This window comes from Pleurodeles waltl, chromosome 3_1, assembly GCF_031143425.1.
Source record: "Pleurodeles waltl isolate 20211129_DDA chromosome 3_1, aPleWal1.hap1.20221129, whole genome shotgun sequence".
Lineage (NCBI taxonomy): Eukaryota > Metazoa > Chordata > Amphibia > Caudata > Salamandridae > Pleurodeles > Pleurodeles waltl.
In genome coordinates, this window is record NC_090440.1 from 1611822669 (window position 1) to 1611845515 (window position 22847).

A 22847-nucleotide genomic window follows, 5' to 3' on the forward strand; every position below is an offset into this window, starting at 1 on the left:
TATAATGCTGCATTTGTTTACATAGATAGGTGTCTTAGTGCTGTATTGGAGAGGGAACAGGTTTCAGGGTAAAACAAAATGTTTGTACATTATAGAAAACATTCCACAAGCTACTCCTACCTTGATTTACTCTGAGGAGACAAGCACCACTAGTGTTCACCATCAAACTCATCTGAGACATTTACTGTTCTGGATAGCACTCTGGATGGAGCAGTATACACAGACACCCCTAGAAAACTTCTCTCTGAGGAGGGTACCTTGTTCCCATGAGTTAATTATGTAAATGCTTAGATTAGAACTTAGACCTCCACCAAGATCTGGCTCCTCCTGACACATTGACGCTTTATCTACCAGAAATAGGTACGTTGGAAAGACACAGTAGAGCGAGTGGGTAAATGATTTAAATTTGGAATCCCTTGTAGTGACATCAAGAGGCGACAAGTCTCACCTAAAAAAGGGTAAGAGTCTACACTCTATTTGCAGGCCATGTATCTCCTCCACATGTTCAGTTGATGCCACATTTAGGTTGGGAGGACTACCTATTGGAGAAGCGATCAGGAAATTGAGTATTGTCAAATGTCAGTCAGCAGTTGGTCACTGCAGGGACAATGTGACAGAACAAAGTCTTTCCCTTTTACTATTTATCTTCTCATATGACAATGGCAGAGGAAATAGTTCTTGCCCATGTTTAGGACCATCAATGTATGAAGGTTAAGTGATGCTTATGCATTTTGTTATTGTTCCAAAATACTCAATAGACCCCTCTATAGTTTTGTAGGTATCCAAGTTTTTAAAGTCAGTCTGGCAGATGAGGCAGAAATATCAAAATTTGTAATTATGCAGGATTGTAAAATAGGGAAGTGTTTAACATTTGGGGACCAGTCATTTATATCCTATTTAAATGTTTTTTTCTCTACTTATAAAGCCTAAACTCTTAACTGAGTCATGAAATGCTGTAAAGTTATGTCGTTTTATGGGGGTTTATAGGATTAACACAATACATTTTAGCAAGACCCCAGTATAGCCAAGTTTCATCCTGACACCTAAACTTTTCAGAAACTTCCCATGCATTTCATATTTGTTTTCACACCGGTTAAAATATTTGGTGAAGTTTTAACTGTCTCAATTATTCATCAATGAAGATGTATATTGTATATCCTTTTGTGTGAAAACACTATGGCCCTCGTTATAAGACTTGTGGTAAATATCACCTACCGCCGCAGTGACGGACGCCAACATACCGCCACGATGGCTACCATCCATACACCATATTATGAGCAATGCCTGACTTCCACCACAATAAGAGCGGAACTCAGTCAGTGTTTAAAGTGATGTAAGGTGGTAACCTGGCGCTGCTAACACCAGCACCGCCACGCCGATAGAAAGCCGCCAGCTGTATTATGATGTATTATGGCCAGTAATACAGCCTGGCGGTGATCTGCTGGCGGGGCGTTGCTCGCTGCAGCAGTGCCCCTTCCCATTCCCTGCTAGATGACCTCCTTGCCGGACAAGGTAAGTTGGGTGTTCGACAGGTGATGGGGGAGGGAGGGTGAGGGGTGTTGTGTGTGTCTGAGTGTGTGCATGAATGTGTGAGTGTGTGTGTGAATGCATCTGAGTTGTGTTGTATACGTGTGAGTGAATGCGTGTAAGAATGGTGAGGTGAGAGCGTGTCTGCATGTCAGTGTGATTGTGTGTAAGAATGTGTGTGAGTATGTCTGGAAGTATGCATGTATGGATGCGTGTATGCCAGTGTAAGTGAATGGGTGTATGTGTGGTGTGTGCGAATGTATCGAGGGGGTGAGTGAGTGAATCGGGTGGGAGGTTAGTGTGTGTATGGGGGTTGAGTTTAGATTGAGGGGGGCGTCAGGTGAGTGTTGGGGGATTTGGGGGGAGCCGCATACCGGTGACAGGGAAGGAACTTTGTGTCACCGGTCGGGCCTACCGCCATAGTTTTCGTGGCGTTGCTAACGCCACGAAAACCATGGTGATAGGCTGGCTCATAATGCCATGGGCAGTACTATGTCAGCCGCCGGGGTGGAGATAGACATATCCTGCCCGGTGGCTCATACCACCATGACGGTGTGAGTGGAGAAGTGCAGCCAACCCGCCAATCTCATAATGTGGCGATATGTACCGCCAGCATGTTGGCTGTAATACCGCCACATTAACCCTGGGCATCAGAAGACCGCCAGGTTCATAATGAGGGCCTATATATGGGAAATATCTGTCCGGACAGATGAAGATGCCTATCTGATAGTCTGAGTATTCAATTGTATGTTCACAATATGACATTTCATTATCTTTTGACCCAATGATAGTACATAAAATAACTATTTTGTGAAATGCATAAATACATACCTGCTCTCCATTTTTACGATGAGCATCAACCAGCTCTAAAAAGATGGATACGCGATCACTTGCACTGACTTCAATCTGTTTTTCTTTGGACCTCGAAGAGCTTCCAGTCCTCTTCATTCCTGGTAAACCCATTGCCATCTGCAAGGTTTTAATTGCTTCTTGCATTTCCCCCATCTGCTTCTGGGTCTGAGCTTTAATTAAATTGTATAGAGGATATTCTCGCACCTGAAAGAGAATTATTGCTAAATTATACAGTACTGGAGACCACCACATCAATAATAATAATCATGTTAACTAATGACTTTTTAAACTTTGCATCCTATTGGGTCTTTTCATTGATATTGATGCACTTCATCCTGTTACTTTGCAAAGCATCCAAATTAGACTTCTGCAATGATGCAACTTCTCTAAATTTCCAAGCCCTACCACTGTAAGGTATAAACATTTGCTATGCCAAAAAGACACTAAAAAGTATTCAAGACTTAGGCCAAAATATAAACCTTTGCACAACAGTGCCTCCGTCTGTCAAAGTTCTGTCATCCTCCACCTTCAAGACACCAGAGATGGAGACATTGGAGGATGTCAGAAGTTGTTTTTCTGGCTTACACCTTTAGACTGTCAAACCTGTCATTTTGAGAATTATTTGGTGGTTCTATCTACCCCATTTTTAAAAGACCTGGCTTTTTGGATTGATGATGCTACTGATAGGATCCTGATGCCATCATGCTACTCCATGTTACTTATCAGTTGTCTTGACTGGGCAGCAAAGCAGTTCACATACTCAGTTTCACATTCAACCAAAATGTGGCTCAGTGGATCTGGAGATCACAGGTACAGCAGTCTTGAGCACATCAGAGTGTGATGATGCTGAAATTAGAAAAATCAGGAACAGATGGTGCTGGGGTGTAATGCAGACCCCTACAGAATGCACAGGGGGATTTGGGTTGGGGGTGCTCAGGTAGTCTCTAATTAGTATAAAGCCTATAGGAACAGATGGTGCTGGGGTGTAATGCAGACCCCTACAGAATGCACAGGGGGATTTGGGTTGGGGGTGCTCAGGTAGTCTCTAGTTAGTATAAAGCCTATAGATATCTGTAGGATGTGAGAGTCTCAAAGTCCCGTCATCACATTCTGCAGAGAGATTCCATAATTTTGTGTTGCGCCACTTAAAGATGAAGCGTGATGGATTCTCTCTCCGTCTACAACAACTGCTCAGCATATCCATGTGATGTATGTTCGTGGAGTAAGTAATTTATTTATTTATTAAAAATCAATAACGCTGTCATGCTGGTGCATGCAGTTTTGCTTTTTCTTTACAAGAATGAGCATACAAATACCAGCATGCGAAGTGCACTCTAATAAAATTCTAAATTCCTGTCATATTCAGTCAGAAGCCTGGCAGAGCCTCGGCCATCTACTTTGTTTACTACCCTACTGAGATTTTGGGAGTTACATTACATTCATATTAAATGACTGATGATCTGTACTTAGAGAATGTAGGAAGGGAGGTAGTGTCCCACCTATAGAGAAAGGGACAGCCACAGAAGCATAAAAAGAAGAACTGCAGGAGGCAGGCTGGAGAGAGTGCTGCATCAATTCTGAGGGCGGTAGCGCTGCTAGAGGCCTAAGGTAGGAGATCCTGCAGAAGCCGGGCCTTTGAGTGTGTTGTGGGGACAGGCAACAAATCAGCAACAAAGTAAAGCTGTATTCACAGGAGCTTTAAGGGAGACATGGGAGCAGGTGCCTGACCCTGGAGGAAAGAAGCATAGCATGGACTAGTAGGGGGCTACAGGAGGGGAGCTGAAAAGTTCAGAGCTAAGGTATGCTACATAACCCTGAAGTGAAGCATTGTAGAAGGCAGGAGAATCTGCTTCACCAACCAAGTGGTGCAGATCCCTAGTGAGAGAAAGTAATTTAGAAATCTGAATGGAGTGGTAATGATAATTAAATACAGACCATGCTTTAGACCCCCGGAGGTGGGGTGTGCGGCAGGAGTCTGAACAGTAGTGGAGCCCAAAAGAGAGAAGTGCTCTGCAGGAGCCTGAAACAGGTGGCTAGGTGCTGGAATGTGTAGCATTGCCGGAGCCTGTAGGAAAGGAATAGTTGTAAGATTCTGCATGTAGGGCAATACTGAAAAAGCCTGGAGCAGGCAAATTCTTAAGGAGCATGGAACGCAGAGTGCTGTTGGAGCTTGAAACGAGACACATGCTGCCTGTAGCCTGGAAGGGAGGAAGAAAGGACTTCAAAAGCCTGGAAAGCGGGGGTTGCTGGAGTCTGGGTGTGGGAGGCCTTACTCGAGCCTAGAGTAAAATAAGAGATCCAGGAGCCTAGAGTGAGGGGCAGACTGCACATGGCTGGATATCGGAGGTATTGGTGGTTTCTGCTTGCAGGATGGAAAGTGTTGCAGGAGTCTGGGGGCAGGGAAGTGGTGTGGTATCTCTGAGGGAGTTGGCAGCAAGACTGTTTGAGAAACAGCGCTGTATCAAACCAGAGAGAAAGACTGCAGATATAGATCTCAAGGGAAAGAGGACAACAAAGTCAGTTCTGGACAGACTGTCCCCATGTAGAGGACAGGCAGTACTGCTTTGCATTAGGGGGCTCTTTATCTACAGTGGCATAGTGGGTGAAAAATGATGGACTGGAAGGCGGCCCAGAGTGATTTCCAGGGGCTAAGATCAATACAAGTATTTCATCCATCACCTTTGTTGTTGCTGCAGTTGACACCCTGTGTATAACAGGTATGCCCAGCGATCTGAGGCTGCTTGTGGTCCTTTCTCAAGGGGATGTTGCCTGGTAGTTAGGGACGGACTGTCCTATGAGGAGCAAGGACGGTACTGCCCTTGGTCTAAAGTGGTGTGCTGATTGCAAAATGACGGACTGAACACAGGCCGAGAATATCCCAGTGGCTGAGTTAAACTCAATCATTCCATCTACCATCTCACTGTTGTTGCAGTTGACAGCAGTCATGTCACAAATAAAGACTATGGCCTGACTGAATACTAGTGGCATAGGTCTATCATATGTATGTTTCTGCTAGGGCATTTCTCACTATTGTTGCTGGAAAGCTTCCACTTTGGAATCATTGTCTCTATTGCCGACAGTGGAACGTTTCTGCTATTGGCCAATGAGTAACACAAATTGTCATAGTTTGCATACTTGGGCACAATCAAAATTTGGAACTGGCACACAGTAGCATGCTTAAAAAACATAGCTGCACTGTTTTTACACAATGCACCATTTAAAAGGTGAATATATATATTGGACGTGAGTTACACCTGCAGTGATCTACAAAAACAATCTCTAGAAAGATTACACTGTCCAAGAATCTGCTGAAAAGGACTTGCTCTGAACATTGTAGACACTCACAGGTTTCACCTGCCTTTGTTCTAGGCGATGGACAGGCATATACCACTGATCCATGTTTCAGTGGGCCAGAGCTCTGTTTTTGAAAACCTGCAGCCATAACTTTCTCCAGATCCCTCTTGCAGGTGATTGACACTACCCCTCTTTTTTTTACCCTTCAGCCCAAGAGTCTGGAGCTGTGGAAGATACAGCCCCACACCCTTGAAACAATAGCCTGAGTCAAACCTGAAATTAGGACTCTCAGGTTAGGCCAACATCACACAGTACTTACAATATTTAGGTTCCCAAGGAGTGGAAATTGTGACTTACAGCTGTGTGGAGGACGGACCCAAACATTTTCCACGGAGTGCATTTTCCCTGATGCCAAATGCCGACATTGCTCAAATCCAATGCTGCCTATTTTTTATTCTACAACTTGCATTCCCCTTCCAACACTTTGCACGTCTTATCTATGCTCTTCACTCTTGTTGGATATTTTTCATCCCTGCTTCCTCTCTTGGTCATTAGTCTCCTATTTTTCTCCTCCCCCACCTTTCTTCCTTGCTCTCTCTTGTCACAGTTTAAGCCTAATGATGGAAAGTAAGTCATTTTCCCTAAAAGTAAGTGCCATGGACCACCGTATGCAACGACTGGCAAATAATAAGCACTAGATTACATAGATACTGTGGGCAGAGACCGGTGTTACAGGGCTCAGGAGGTGCAAGAGAACTGGCATTTGTTAGCTAAGCTCCCTCAATGTTAACATCTAGAAGTTTGTCAAAAAGTGAGGGGCAGAAGTGACTGCGGTAAAACATATTACAAGATGAAAAATGAAAAAGTGGATGTTAGAAATTGGGTTCCTGGTTGATAGAGGTATGCCCCATTATCAAGCAGGAACCACAATCCTAGTCAGGGTAAGTCACAAACAAACCCTAAATTAACCTGTGTTCACCCTCCGGTAGCTTGGCATAGAGCATTCAGACATAACTTAAGGGGCAATGTGTAAAGCACTTGTGCAACACTTCAACAGTAAAACAGTGACAAACCACACAAAAGGATACCACACCTGGTTAGCAAAAAAGATCTTAATTTAATAAATAAAACAAGTCCAAAAGGCAAAAATCCAAGACCTTGAATTATGAATTTTCGAAGAACTGTAGAAAAGCCCTTAAAAGCAAGAAGCACCACTCAAGGCTATCTGGTGGTGCCAGACCTGGGCAAGGTCAAGAGTTCAGCTGGCCCAATGGAGCGCAGGCCGGATACAGGCAAAGGCAACAGCGACCGGCAACAGGCACCAAATGGCTAAAGTAAGAAAGTGCCAACTTTCTAAAAGTGCCATTTTCAGAACTGCAATTTAAAATCTGACTTTACCATAAGTTGTGATTTTAAAACGTATAACCAGACACCAAAAAATCTATCTCTTCTAGATTGTGAATTACACTTATAGAATGCAATAAAGTAATCCCAATTTTATCGTATGGGCCAGATAGGCCTTGCTGTAGTGAAAACTGACTTTGGGAGTTTTTCAATACCAGAGCATGTAAAACTTAAAAGTACATTACCTGCTTTTAAATACATTGCGTTCCACCCTCTGTGTTGTCCAGGGAATACCTTAAGGGTGAAGTGTATAAAAAGGGAAGGAATGGCCTAGCCAGGGTTATTTTGCCAGGTCGATACAGCAGTGTTATACTGCACACACGGGCTCTGCAATGGCAAGCCTGAGACATGGTTAGAGGGCTGTATAAGTGGGGGGGCGCAATCAATGCTGCAGGCTCACAAGCAGCATTTAATCTGAAGGCCCTGGACACATGTAGTGCACTTTACTAGGGATGTATGAGTAAATGAAATGTGCCAATTGGATTTAAGCCAATGTTACCATGTTTTAGGGGAGAGAGCACAAACACTTTAGCCCTGGTTAGCAGTGGTAAAGGGCAGAGTCCTAAAGCCAGCAAAAAATTGGAATAGGTAGGCAAAATGTTGGGGGAAGAACATCCCAAGGCTGCCAGGTGCAACAGTGGAGAAGAATATGAAAACAAATAGTACATAGTCATTTTGGGTTAAAGTCAACTGGAGTCCCCTTTACTGCAGAACTCTTCAGGTGGCCACAGGCATTTATGGGGAAGGCAAATGCTGATTAAAATGAACTAAGACTTCCTGCGAGACCAGATACCACCAGTGCATGTGGGCAGGAGTAGAGCAGGAGTTGAGGGCTGGCCATAAGTTTACCTGCACACTTATCCCACTGGTGTAACACATCGCCACCCAAGTGGAGTTAGATTTAAGCTGAAAAATCAATTGTAAAAAGCAAACGTTTTCACATTCAAAACATTCTTGGTGGAGTTCCTTTCTTGCAATGGTCAGGAATCCCTCCTGAACTCACTCACTCTATGCAGTCCGGAGTCTGGCATGATAAAATTTGCCAGTTATAATTGGGGTTCCCAAACAGCAGAACACTGATTTCATAATGGATGAAGTGAAGCTTTGAATTTTCCTCCACTTCACTGGACAAAAAGAAGGAGGACGAAAACTTGAAATTCATTCCTCTTGAGGGTGACATTTCACTTCAAAAACCTCAATGTGTACCCACTAATTTTTAAAACCTTTTATTGTACACATGCAACATTGCCCATGGATTAACTTTATGATTTACAAAGAAGCTTTACCGACAGGTATGAAGAAATACTTATAGCTCAAGATTTCCCAACTACTTTTCCTAAATCAGCTTTTAAATCACTCAATTAACATAGCTTTGACCCAGCCCCTTACCTTCAAACTCTACCATAATGTCCCACAATACATAAAAGATTAACAGCAGTGAAGTTTAAAAAGCAAACACAGAGCATGCTAAGATGCAGTGTAACCCACGTCAACCTGACCCCTTCCCAAACCTACACATAAAAGAAAATAATAATAATCACGATTTCCAGGAGAGTATGTTTGCTTTTGGCTATTCAACAACATGTGTTGATTTTTCTATTTCAAAAGAGATCTTTCTCAATTTGTCTTTTAAACATGGCCTTCATATTGATTATAAAAAGCACACTAATCTCCACATTGCGAAAAAAGCAACCTCCTTTTGAGGTCATCTTGCTATATTGCCACCTTTGTGCCAGGGAAAAAAACTTAAAAATATAATGCTTGCTGAAAAAGCACAAGGTCTACGTACCTTCATGTTGTGATTGCTCTTAAATGCTAACACTGGTCAATTCACTTTAGGAGGGGCTAAGCATGCCATGTTTTGGAACCAAAGGTTTTGTATTTTCTGTCTTTCCACTGTTGAGTGGCATGAATTTGTAAATAATACTCTTCAAATGAAAAATGAGACAAAAAAGGCACAACATACACAGCTTTAACCCTACACATAACCTTGCAGATTTATAGGCAGAGGAAATAGGGTATTCCTTCCAGTAGGCACAGTCACAAGAGGCCTTGATCTGGCTAGCATGGTTTGTGCTTCCTGCAAATTCACTCACTCAGGGTTTGATGAAAACTTAACAACTTACCTCAAAACTGTAACTCAAACAAAGTTCTAGAGACTGAGAACATAGTTTGAAATTTTTCTGAAATAAATACACTTGAGCCATTAGCAGGTGAGCATCTGCGTACGAGGGATTCTGTTCAAGACAGTGCTGCAGGCTTAATTGGGCTGCCTCAATGTCACCTGTTATAGAAACAAAAAAAGATCAATGAGCTTTATAAACAATTTATTTTAAAAGATTTAATGTTGCCCATCTTAGAAACAATACACTATAAAAAAAATATTTGCATGCATTAGTCAGAGTCCGGGTCTACACATGAGATGGGTGATTTCATAGTTCACTCATTAAATTCATAATCAGCTGTGTGAGTTTTTGAAATGCTTGACTGGTCATCCTACATCTACCTGGCATGCTATCTGAACCAACAGTAAGAGCCAACAGCTGCAACTGTAAAGTAACTTATATGTGTAAACTGCTTCTGCATTCCATTCCTTCCCTTTTCCTTATGTATGAATCTGCTGGCCCATGAGACATCAGAAAAAGGAACACTCACCCAGATATATTCGGGACGCATGTCTGTTGATTACCTGCAATCACTTCTTAGAAGTATACATTTTACCAAGTTAGTCATCCAAGTATGCAGTCATATTTCTTTTTTAAAAAGCAAGGTCTATATTTGTATGGGACTGTCTAATAAAAGGACTGGAGATCGAATTGAGGTTGAAAATCAGCTCAGTTGGGGAGAGCAGCTTTCCCTTGGTACTCATGATTTAAAAACCCAAACTGTAATCATCCATATCGACTCCGTTCTGCATCTGCGATACGGGTTCTGGGAGAATCCAGTATGATGGTTACCAGACGCCATATTGCAGATGCCAAATTCCCTTGCTAATAAAGGAAAAACTCAGCTTGAAGAAAAAACAGTTTTAAAACCAAAATGTGAGAGCCTGTTCCCGGTAGCCCATATTTAGAGAGTTAGCTAGGCAGTCCGGTGTGTGAGATAGTTCTTCTTACCATCTGTGTCAGTGTATGCACTGCAACAGACTGTAGAAGCAACATTGCCCAGAATGTCGGTTATAACTGCCTGCACTGACTTTGGATGGATCATAAGCCCCCTATGCCCTTCACACAGCAGATCCAGTCATATTACCCTTTCATGGTTATCCCAGTAGAGGAAAAATAATTTACCTACCCGTAGCTCCAGTTCTCAAGTGTAGGTATCTTATAAGTACACCACTTCCTTGATGGTACACATAGGTTTACTTTGAAGACGATCTTATTGATTATGTTTACCGCATTCAGACAGTTTCCTTCATACTGTTACAATGCATATTGAGGCCTTATATACAATCTTTAAACAAGCAGGATTTAAAAGATACGCCTCAGCCCCGCCTTCCTGAAAAGGCACTATCATTTGCCTTAACCGCCAGCGTCTTTCCACCGTAGCATGTGCGAAATCTGGTCGTGAAAAAAAGATACCCCATCCACGCTTATCATTACATTGGGGCGGGCTTTTTCAAACACAGCTTGACGGATCAAGAAGTTACCAAAATATATAATGATGGCCCTAGGATGTTTCTGGACATCATTAACTCCCGCCTCCTGTTTTTTAAAAAATAGTGGAGACTGATGTGCTCTTTGTATCTCCATGTCCCAATTCCAACCGACAAAGTCCGGAAAGGCCTTCTTAAACAGTGAGAATATATAGGCCCTTGTGTCTTGTCCCTCTAGCCCTTTCTTTAAGCCCAGGATCTGCAAATTATTACATTTTCCATTGAATATATGAGAACAGTAGTTCCTGCGCAGCAGGCTGTTTAACTACAGTCTTAACTTCCATCTCCAATATTTCAGTGTGGGTCTCCATTGTCGTAATTCGCTCACTTATATCTTGGCTAGATTTTGCGACCCTTTTAATTGAGGTCTGTAGTTGCTTATTTGCCGTCTTCGCTTTCCTACTATCCTTTTGTACTTGCTCATGGTTATGCACCACTGTACGATATATAAGCTCCAACGAGGGAGGTTCCACATGTTCTGGAGACCCGGATGTTAAGTTTATAGAGGGATTATCACCAGTACCAATATTTGAGGACATCTGTGGAGTTGCCGTGTAATCCCACTGCATCTCCCCTGCACCGGCCCTGTCATTCAGCTGTCCTTCTTTGTTAGCTCCCTCTTGGTTCCATACATTGGTAAGCTGTAAGCCTTTCAGTTTCCTTCTGCAGGTCCGCTTACTCGACCCCTATATACTAGCAGTAGAACTTTCTGCAGAGTCGATATCTTTCAAAGAAATCTCTTCAGCAGACTCTTTTGACTGATCAGATGAAGAAAAAAAGCTCTCTGCTTTGTCTATTTGGCCAGTCTCCCCCCCCCACCCCTCTTATCACTCTTGTCTTCATACGGTTATAAACTTCCAAAATGGACTTCAGCCCAGATTTCTATCAAGGAGTTGTTACACTAGGAGATGTCTTATCGAGGTACCGACATCCTCTTTCTTACTAATCAGATGTTCGTAGACTATTTCAAAATGACTGAAAATTAAGTGGTATATTAGATGTCACCTCGCCAAATCTTCCATATCATTTGTAGCTCTAGCTTATAAGAGACTGCCTCTCTTTTAATTGCTTTGTTTTAACAGTTTCTTTCGCTACTTTTTAATATACAAAACTGGCTTTATACAATGTACTTATATCAGTTCTAGTGACTTGTGCATTAAAAGAGACTTAATGGCTTCACTTATGGTTGTACATACTCACTAATGGACAGATGCCACAGTTGTTTCCACTTGTGTACTTGCCTGCATGTCATGTGAAGACATTTACTGGAATGTAACTGGCTTTCCTTTGTTTTCAGTGTTGTTTAGAATTCCATGGGAGATGGCCTTCTGTTGCCTTCGCTTCTTCACCACATTCAGGATAGGATAGGATAGGTATGGGTGGGTTTTGGGTGGTTTTCTTTTTCTCAACTTCCTACTGCTTTTTTAATTCTTTCCCTTCTCCCTCTGCTTTATTGCCCGTCTCTTCCCAACTCTCACCAGTTTACCAAGATGCTCTCCCCGATCGAAACATGTTAGGAATACCTCCACAATCAGAAAGCAGCTTAGTCTAATTAATATGATCATACTGCCAAATACTATCCAAAAAAAACCTTACATAATCTAGCAAAATTTCCACACCATACCACAATGTTACAACATGGGAATCTTACTAACAGGATATCTCTATTCTTGAAACACAGGATTATGCTAAAAGATTAGAAAATGTGGCAAAATAAATACAACAACATATACTTTTAGATGGTTATTTGATTGTTAAAAATTCTCCACCTTATTACTAAAGGAACTAACCAACCTGCTAAAAGGAAGAAACTTCTTGACTGCAGCATAAAACTTAAAGGAGACAGTTCGTCAGCAAGAAACAAAAGTAGGTGTCCAGGAATGTAACCCAAAGCAATATCAATGGATTCAAACATTCCTTTGTTCCTCTGCCACGAAGAAAAAAAACAGTGTCATAACTGTTAAATTGGAAAAAGTGCGCCTCATTTTCCTGGAAAATACCCAGAGTAGTGATGGTAGACTTTTACTCACAAAAATAGGCAGGAACAATTCAACATTTTATATAGTGAATATGTATGCTCCGACTGTGATGAGTCACAACTCCGGATCACCCGAAATAAAAAAACTAGGCAAACTACACAAAAATTCTGATATTCTAGGAGCCTGGTACTTCAATCTCATTATCTAAGACAGAACCTCCTCTTGCAGCTATACGCTTAATAAATCCAACAAACAAATGAAAAACTTCTCCAAATGTCAGTGCTCAAATTACATATTTGGCATCAGATGCCCGCAACTAAATGAGTTTTTTTAACTGATTCACCAGAAAGGAAAATGAGCCATACGCAGTACAGCATGTGGCAGAGAAAGGATTCCTTCATGGTACAACATTAACAGCGACTTTTTCACAGTGGTCTTTTGAGCTTGGTGGCCTCATAGCTCATACATTGCCAATGATCCCAGCTTTGACATGGTTTCTTCACAACTTTACTGATTAAAGCTACTTCCATCTTCCTAAGTCCTGAAGAGGCCTCTGAAAAGGTTTACAAATTTCAAAAGCAAAGTAGTTAATACCCATTAATGTGATGTTGCTCAAGGACTAACTCATGGGGATTGCACATGAAGTAATCGGTGTTATCACACTTTGTTAGAATACAAGGACGACTGAAGACATGATGCACTGTGTCTAGGTTTTGATATAGTGTTTGAGTGCAATGGTGATTCCTTTATTTTAAAAGCGCTCCAGGTACTTGCTATGTGAAGCGGGAAATATTACACAGACATTTAGTGGAAAAACTGTTGGATGTAATTGATGCTGATGTCACATTGTTAAATTCATGTTTCACTGTGGTAGAAAGTAATTTTGCAATTAATCCCCACCAGTACCATGTTAATGTTTTGAAAGCCCAGGTCTTGTGGGTTTTTTGGGATACCCCTATGTATTAGGACATGACTGGCATATGCCACCTCTATAATCCAACCGGGAGTGATTTTACCTTCTTCTTCCTCTCAAGAACTGATAACATCTTGGTAATATCCTCACACCAGAAGCTAAATATCCCCCCATCAAGCCAACATTAATAGCTGACCATGATAGCATCACCCTAGAACTACAAATATACCAATAAACTAAAGATAAAGTGTGGAGAATGAGTGAAGACATGATTCTGAATTAAACATTAAAAATCCAAATAAATACTACTATTATTAACTTTTTCAACAAAAACTCTTTGGGATGTGATGAGAGCAACAATTAGGGGTGTGACCATTAATATTATGTACACCAAAAGTAAGAACTTGAACAAAAGATTGAACAATCTATCAACTAAAATCCAACAGCTACACAATCAATTATTTAGCATGAGAGACTCTTCACAATCTGAAGCAAATGAAAAAGGAATATAATACAATAATTAATACTTGTGCTCACACCTAGGTTCAAAACAGTAAGAAGAAACCATTTAAGGAATTAAAGAAAGCAAGAAGAATATAAGACAATTACTTTAAATAAGGCCAACAATACTTGCACCACTGCTATTAAAAACAAATAGGGTAACAATATTCTTGACCCCCTTGAGATCATGACTTAATGATTCCAACAATACATTTCTTAACTAAAGCATAACCGATTCGACAATCCAGCAGGCAATTAACACCTTAAAGTCTAGGAAAGCTCCCGGCCCGAAGGCCTTCCAGGGAGCTTCTACAAAAACTTTGAAAAACATTCTACTACCTGGTATAGTGAAGCCACAATTGCTGTTATTCAAAAAGACAGGAAAGACCAACTGGAGGTCAAAAACTAAAGACCAATGTCCCTAATAAATGAAGAACACAAAATGTACATAACAATTCTGGCACTGAGACTTAAAAAATACCTTCTCTGGCCACATGATCCCAGACTGGCTGGGTTTAAAGGAAGGCTTGCTTCTAACAACAGAAGACACTTCAGTTATGTAGTAGAAAAGGCCAATACATTTCCTTCCACCACAATGGCCGTGGCTCTGGATACAAAGAAAGCTTCTGATAAAGTTTTGTGGACCTTTTGCACTCAGTCAAGTGAAAACTGAACATGGGTAACAATTATGAGGACATGGTATTTGCTCTATATACCCAGCCTTCAGCCCCTACCCTGGTTAATGGTTATCTCTCAGGCAAAGTATATTTCTGACAAGGGCCCAGACAAGGATTGCACACTATCACTATTACTATATTTACTAGCAATCGAACACTCGCTATCGGCAATTAGAATCAACATATTCATCAAGGGCATTTCATTCACTAAAGACACCTACATAGTGGCAGCTCATGCTGAGAAAGTGCCGATTTTCCACAGAAGAAGCAGAGTCTGCCATTCCTTCAATCTTAGACACAATCAATCTATATGTCGATGTGTGAAGTTACTCTCTAAACCTAGATAAAACCAAAATGTTCCCCTTAAACAATCTATGTATACTATCAATACTTACAAAACATTACGTTGACAATCAACCCAAATTAAATACCTTAGGATACAATTTAGGACAAATTTTGATGACACAAGAAAGCAGGCCTTCTACAGAAAGTAAAAGATCGACATTCCGCACGGTCCTCAAAATGTATGACTTAGCAGGAAGAGTAGAATGTATCAAAATTATTCAAGTCAATCTTTTCACCGTTTTGACCCCCCCGCCCCTCAAACTATTAAATAATGTTTTTGAAAATCACGCAAAATGCTATTTGACTCCATGTGGCAATATAAAAAAAAAAATAGAATTTATCTTCATACGGTAAAAACTGATAAATCTGAAGGAGGAATTAGCCTAGCAAACTTCAAGTATCAGATACCTTTTTTAATTAGACTGGTCATATGGGGGACTCACACCAGAAACAAAGATAAACACTTGCAGACATATATTGACCATTCTCCTTATTATTCACATTAACAGTAGAAAAACAAATGTTCAACATTGCTCCACTATCATCAGACATACTATTTCAGCCCTCCAAACACTAGACAAAAATATTACCAACAATATTCAAGGTTCGGAGTATGCCTTTCTTTTTGGTTACAAAAAAATTAAGATAGAAAGTAAATCGCCGATGTTATTGAACTGGTCAGAAAAATACATTTTATATTTTAAAAACATAGGTCCCTCTGCAGGCCTAAAACCATTGCTGAGATTCAAAATACGAACAACTTAAACAACATTAATTTCTACACCTTCCGAAAGCTAAAACTGGTACTGAGCAAATGCAATAGACCACACAGCTCTGACCTCATCAATATGCTAATAAAACTAACCACACAACTGCATGCTGCTGCTAGAATTTATAAAATACTAAAGTCCAACAACATCAATTATAGGTTTGCCTTAGAGATCCAATAAAATATCCCACAGACCGACTCCTCCCTAGCATTATCAGATAATCTATGGAAAAAGATTTGGAAATGTTCCTTAAAACAGAAAATATCTCCCTTCCTATCGCAATGTTAACTGTGGGCACTAAATGCCTACTGGACACATGAGAAAGTTTCCTAAACTGTTGTAATGTAACTTAATTTATGCAGGGGCTGTCATGACTCACCAGGGTCTCTTGGACATATGTTCATTAATTGTAAAAAGGTTAAACCGTTCTGGACAGAAAATAAATGTATTTTAATATTAGTATTTGCCACTAATATCACCCATAATGACTATGCTGTGACCTTAGTCCCAAGGTCCTTAACACATACTCCGGATTTAAACTGAACATCCTCCCACTCCTGGATGTACTTATGACTTCAGAGATCAAAAATATATTATGCAAACTGAAATCATATCAGACTTATCTTTTGTTATTTCGCCGGAAGAGCAGACAACTCAGTGTTCAACAAGAACATTTACAACTAAACACCACAAGTTGTGAGCCAAACTGGATCTATATCTTCAGCAATGCCACAGTCCATGCCCTAGTCACACATAAAAAACAATATTGCTTCATGACACCTCTCCTACAAGAAATCAACTGAGGTTATATAATAAACGGATCACCACAGATTGTAACCGTTACCGACCTAACGTCAGCTTTGTTTTGGCTCTTTCTTCTCCCTCTTCTTTTTTCCACTTTTTCTACTCCATAAACTTTAGATGGGTGTGCAGAATTTCCTTTCCTCTCTACAGTACAAGAATGGTTTTCTTCTCATGAAAGCTTGCCCTTCTCCTAGTTACATGCTTGAGATCTGTCCTCTGAGCAGGTTTAAAGGGGGTAGCATTATCTGGCTGAAGACAGTGTTCAGGTCACACTGAATAGGCAGCAGCTGAACCATGCAGAAGGCTCTGAAAGGTCACGTCATGATTTTCTTTAATTGTTCTGTGGGGGGAGAAGGGGGACAGTGCTCCACTTAACCTTCTGAACTTTGAGATTTTTGCCAAGTGCATCCTTTGTGGATGAATATTTTAAACTATCTCTTGTGAGCTGAAGCAGCAATTGGTGGGCTTGCACTGAAGCAGTATATAACCCTTCAGATGTACACCATACACAGAAGCAGTTTATTTGGTGCTGTTTGTCTGTTGTAGCTGAGGTCCAATGTTTGCACCAGTATGGCCCTACAGTCTGGAGGTTTATCTAGATGTTCAAACTCTAAGTGGCCTGGTATTAGACAGTAAGGATAAATACTTCAGGTTGAGGTGCTGGATGAGGCAACTGTGGCCAGGCAGAAAACAAGGTTAGATGATGCTGGATGACCGTTTTAACAACCAAATCAATTCTGCATAACAGAACTGACATAACCAAGCAGTTTATCAATAGCAGTGCAAAACTCCATTCTGGCAACCTGAGAGCTCTGGAGATTAGGAAAAGTGACAGAAAGGTGTTAGCGAAAACATTCAACCACATCATCAAGCCTTTTTGTGTAATCGCACCATTTGCTAGTCTCGGTGGCTAACAGCTCTAAAGATAAGCCAACACCATTTGCCGAAGATATGGTGCTGGTGGAACTCCCACCTGTGGTAGTCCAACAGTAATCGACTCCGTGCATCCACATGGTCGCTCTGAGCACCTGGCAGGTTTCCATAGTGACATACACCTTGTTGCGAAGGCCTAGTCCCACAGCTGGTGTGCCTCCTCTGATAAGCTGTGCCACCTTATGCCTCTGTTTTGCAATGCATTATACAGATGGCAGCTTTCTTCGCCAGCCGTGGTCCACTCTGATCACATCCATCAACGGCCTGGAGTTCAGAGCGATTTGTCCTCCTTTGACTACAGACTTTTTGTGACAGTTGTTGCATATAAGCCATCCAACTGTTGCAGTCAGTTGAAAGAGCGGTCCTGTATTGAGGCAGTAGACAAGGAATACAGCTGTGTAACTGAGTTTGACTGAAGGAAATGCCTTTTCCAGCTGGTTGTCCAAGATCATCCTGAGGAGGTGAAGACAAGTAGTAGTGTCCAAGGATGATCATTGAAGATTAGGTTTCAGGCCCATCGGATGAAAAAAAAAAAATCAGCACATGCACTTGTAGAAGACTGAGATTCTTCTGCTGACACCACTTTCGTTAGACAGTCATACAGTTGTACAGAAATGGTAATAGCTGATGAACTTGCCACTGATGAAAGGCTGAGAGACCCTTTGTGACTCTTTAGGGGTCGGATTTCAGGCTATACGTGAGTGCTTTAAACTTCTAGTGCAGTTAACACCGATGATCTCTGATATTCAATATGATTGGGGTGTATGAGGATTTGAAAAAAGGCATTCTGTAGATCTATGGAGGTTGGAAACTTCCCTTACAGCAGCAAGAAAAGGAGCCCTTGCAAACTGCCCATCCGAAATACCTGTTTTCTTAAAAACAAGTTTATGTTCCAGGACTGGCCCCCATTCCCCAGTTTCCTTGCGGAATAGGGGAACCTTGTACACAATCACAGGTTCCTCTAGGTCTTAAGCACTGCCTTGATTGCCTAGGTCTTAAGCATGAGGATCTCATCCCACTGAAGTTCTTGCATGTGTAGGCAATATTCCTTCCTTGCAGTGAGGCAAGGAGGTCCCTGCAGGAATTCTAGGGTGTGAACCAACTGCACTATCTGAAGGAACGACAAGTCAATAGTAATTTTGACCCATTTGGAAGCAAAGTGTTAAATTCTTTTACAGCGCATGAGAGGGGTCTGGTGAAAAGAGCAGCACTGGGAAGTCGGGCAAAATTTTTTGCTATCCTGCAAGCACGACTAGGAAGCACCCCTCTTTCCAGACGATGTATGGTAGCTTTGACAGTTCTTGTCCCTTCCCATTGGAGTAACCTCAGTCGGAACCAGACTGCTTGAATGGCTAGTATTGTTGACCTAGACCACCATATTGTTTAAAAACTCCTCTGTAAGCCTTTGGGTACCTTGATAGGCTAAAGTAAGACAGAGATAGGCATCTAGGGTGTCAGTTTCTTACTTTCAGTAACGCCCTATCTGGTAGAGGCATTCTAGTAGCAGATTCCTTACCTTAGAAAATTCCTCCCGGATTCAGTCTGGATCCGGAGATTTTTCTTGAGCAGTACCCCTGTGGCTCGTCAGGTGGCATCAGTCGGCTCTGCGTCCGTCGTTGGCGTCGTGCGTGCCAGAGGTGACACTGTGGGACCTACATAGGTGTCACCCCGGCGTGCTGACATCACTTTCTTTTCATGACTTTCCACGCCAGGAGCCTGGAGCCATGAAGAACACTGACCACTGGCGTGTCAAAACTAGGGCCCTGAAAGGGAAGTCCTTTTCCCTAGAAGTCAGATCAGACAGTGGGTGAGTTGGTAAGAAATCTGCAGCTAGAATATGTACCAGATAAGACGTTACCAAAGGTAAGTAACCTGATTATCTGATAGAGACTTCTAGTTGCAGATTCCTTACGTTAGAATAGATACCCAAGAAATACCATTGACAGCAGATTTTTCCACTGGAACTAACCCATGGCTTGTTATCATCCAATGACTGCTGCCAGTGTCATTAAGCTTGTTTTAAGTTGCCAGTTGGCTGACCTTTCTCGTATGGGAACACTTATATTCCAGTAAACCTTACAGGTGGACCGTGTACATTTAAATGATTATAACTCATGATGTTTTCATCTAATTCTATACCAACTTGCTCTCCTAGAGACACTATTCAATCAGTTATTATCCCAATCAGAATATATAAGCTTCAGTCTTTTTATAGTCGGTGTGTCTGGCTTAAATGTTCAATAAGTTAATCCACTTCCATTGCTTTATAGTGATTGTTATTATAATTTCATTATGTTGCTGTGTACAATGGCTTGTAATGTTTTTTTTTGTTTTGTTTTTTTAAAGAGAAAAAAAAGAATTAGATTTTCAATCTGTAATTTACACAAAATCATTGATCAAAGGGCGGAATGTATTGAAATATGTGTTTTGACCACTGACTGTGTTGCACCACTTTGCACCTGGATTAGCTGTCTAGTGTTCACCAGTTGCAGACTACATTTTGTATTCAGTTTCCTAGCATTAGACACTGCCATGTTAAAAGCTGCTCATACTTTTCCACATTGTAAACTGTGCAATCTGTCTTGTTTGTGTGCTCTTTCTCACCGGAGAGCTAGGACATATTCTCACCGAAGAGCTAGTACATAATATGGAGGAGTTAGTCAGTCAGCATGATAAGGAAAGCAGGGAACGGCTTAGGCTTGTGAGAGATACCTTGGGAAACTGGCCAGTTCCAACCTGTTTCTTTCAACCCTCGCCTAAACTAGCCAGCATGTTTGAATTGCGAAATGAGGTTTTTTTTTCCAGAAAGCTCCTTTTGTTTTTTTAAAGATGTAAAAAAGACCCAGTGCGACAGTGAGAGGGTGATCGACCTCAGTCAGGATTTTAGATGTTGAATGCCTGACCTCTTTCCAGTGAGGGTGGAGATCTTTCTCGCAGTCGAACGGGGTCATCGTCTTGCTGGCATGAGAGAGATGAAGAGCTTAACAGGGCCTACAGTGATGCATTTTTACTTTGTTATTTGCTTTGCATTATAGTATAATATAAATACATATTATTTGCTGTGTACATTGCAGTGGAGAATCATTTTGGTATATTTTCCTTTCATTGCTGTGACTATTTTTAAACATGTGCTTTCAACATGCTAATCTCCTTCTAGGAACCTCGTGGTGAAATAATAAATATCTTCTTTGAACTAAGGAGTGCATTCCAGAGATTTTTGTCAGCTCAGTCATTAGTGAAAGCGAAACACCGTCTCATCCCAGGAGTTATGCATCTGTCACTACTGCCAGATCTGGTTGGGGAAGAAGAGGGAGGTGCCTCTGACCCAATCGTGGTTCGCTAACCACCACTGCAGATCTTGTGCAATTCCCTCAGAGGTCTCGACCATGTCAGACAGATTCCCCTGATGCTGTGTCCACTGGAACTTCAGGTTCCACTGCAGAGCCCGCAAATGCCATCTGACATGTGTCACCTCACCTGCAGGAGGCCATGAGGCCCAGCAGCCTCAGTCATTCTCACTGAAATCCATGACAGAGGCTGAGACATCAGTACCAAAGCCTGAATATCTTGGATTTGCTGATCAGCAGGATAAGCTCAAAACTGCAGTGTCCAGAACAGTTCAGATGAAAGGAAGCATTTGAGAGGGAGTGAGGGCAGGATGGGAATGTGGAAGTAAGCATTCTGCAAGTCCAATGCTATCATCCAGTCTTATGGGTCCAGGGCAGATAGGAGCTGAGCCAGAGTGACCATTTTGAACTTCTTGCTGAGGAAGAGACTGAGGGACCAGAGGTCTAGGATAGGGCGGAGGCCCTTGTCCTTTTTGGGTAGCAGAAAGTAGCAAGAATACCAACCATTAACTACGTCTGGCACAGGGACCCTCTCTATGGCTCCCGTGGCCAAGAGAGACATAACCCCCTTGCTGAGAAGTGCCAGGTGATCCTCCCATCGTAGGATGGTGGCATGAATGGAGGGGTTGTCTTGAAGGAAAAAAACATCTGTCTGGCACGATGGACTGCCAGTGGAGCAGGTGATGGGGAGTCCTGCCTCCTACTGGTCTCTAGTGGGTAAGCATCAGACTAGGAAGATTTGGAGGCAGCTACAGAAAGGGGTGGGAGAGCAGTGGGCTGACCAGACCACTGGCTCCCTGATCCATCGGGACATAGGATCCCACGTCCTTGGCCAGGCAGAGGCTGGGTAGCATGTGCAGCACAGTGGTTGGAGAGAAACTGACATGCTGGGCTGCCCATTCCATAGCCACGAAAGGGACAAAAAGCAGACTGAAAGGGACGAGGAGCAGCTGTGAGGCCCAAGGACCTAGCTGTAGCATGAGAATCATTAAAACGCTCGAGCCCCGAAGTCCGTTTGGTCTCCAAAGAGACAGGTGCCTTCAAAGGCCACGTCCAAAAAGGTAGATTGTACATCCCTGAAAAGCCCAACGTTCTAAACCAGGATTGGCGCCTCAAGGCCATCGTCAATTCAATCGCAATGCCTAGTGAGTCGGTTGTGTCAAGCCCAAATTGGATTGCAAACTTTGCTGCGCCTCAGCAGTCAGCAACAGCTTGGGAGAGAAAGACCCGGGCTTCCTCCGGGACCTGTGGCAGCACTTGCGCTGCCCTGGCCAATAGACTATAGTGGCCCTTATGTAGAGGCTTGGATAACCAAGCTCTCAGGGGTGGGATGTTGCCTCAGGATCGCTGGGCCATTTGGAGCAGGTCTATGGTGGCAGGCAATTGACCTGTTCACAGGAGCTCCTGTGCTGGGTTTGGACCAGGTACCCAGCAGGACATCCGTAAGGGCTTTATTAAAGGGCAAAAGGGGTTCAGAGGATGAAGCCCCAGGTTGAAGCACCTCTGTCAGTTAGACCTGACTGCCACCGAAGGTAGCTCGAGGTCCAGAACCTCGTCGCTCTTCACACCACCACTGAATAGAACGCTCCCTCCTCTGTAGCCTTGGTGGGGGGGTTTCAGCATCAGGAGAAGTATTTAGACCACTGGCCTCACCCAGGTCCATCCGCCAGTCCATGGGATCTTAGAGGTGGTATTCTAAAAGGTCCAGCGACAGCTTCCATTACTCACCGTAACACAACCCAAGAGAATAAGGGTCAGGATCTGACCCAGGGGGCAAGGCCCATGTTGAAGTCAGAATATGCATCGCATGGAGTCTGGAATGAGGATGGGGCACGGGCGGCATCGC

General features: G+C 42.3%; 1 protein-coding gene across 1 annotated transcript in view; it reads right to left on the bottom strand.

The window, feature by feature from the left end:
* TTC21B (tetratricopeptide repeat domain 21B) overlaps nt 1-22847 on the bottom strand; it is a 489309-nt gene that overhangs the window by 267980 nt on the left and 198482 nt on the right. The window contains exons 13-14 of the mRNA XM_069225262.1: nt 9204-9361; nt 2359-2583 (exon numbers count right to left, since the gene is read on the bottom strand). Of these exons, the coding sequence (XP_069081363.1) occupies nt 2359-2583; nt 9204-9361 (383 nt within the window). The remainder of the gene's footprint in view (nt 1-2358; nt 2584-9203; nt 9362-22847) is intronic.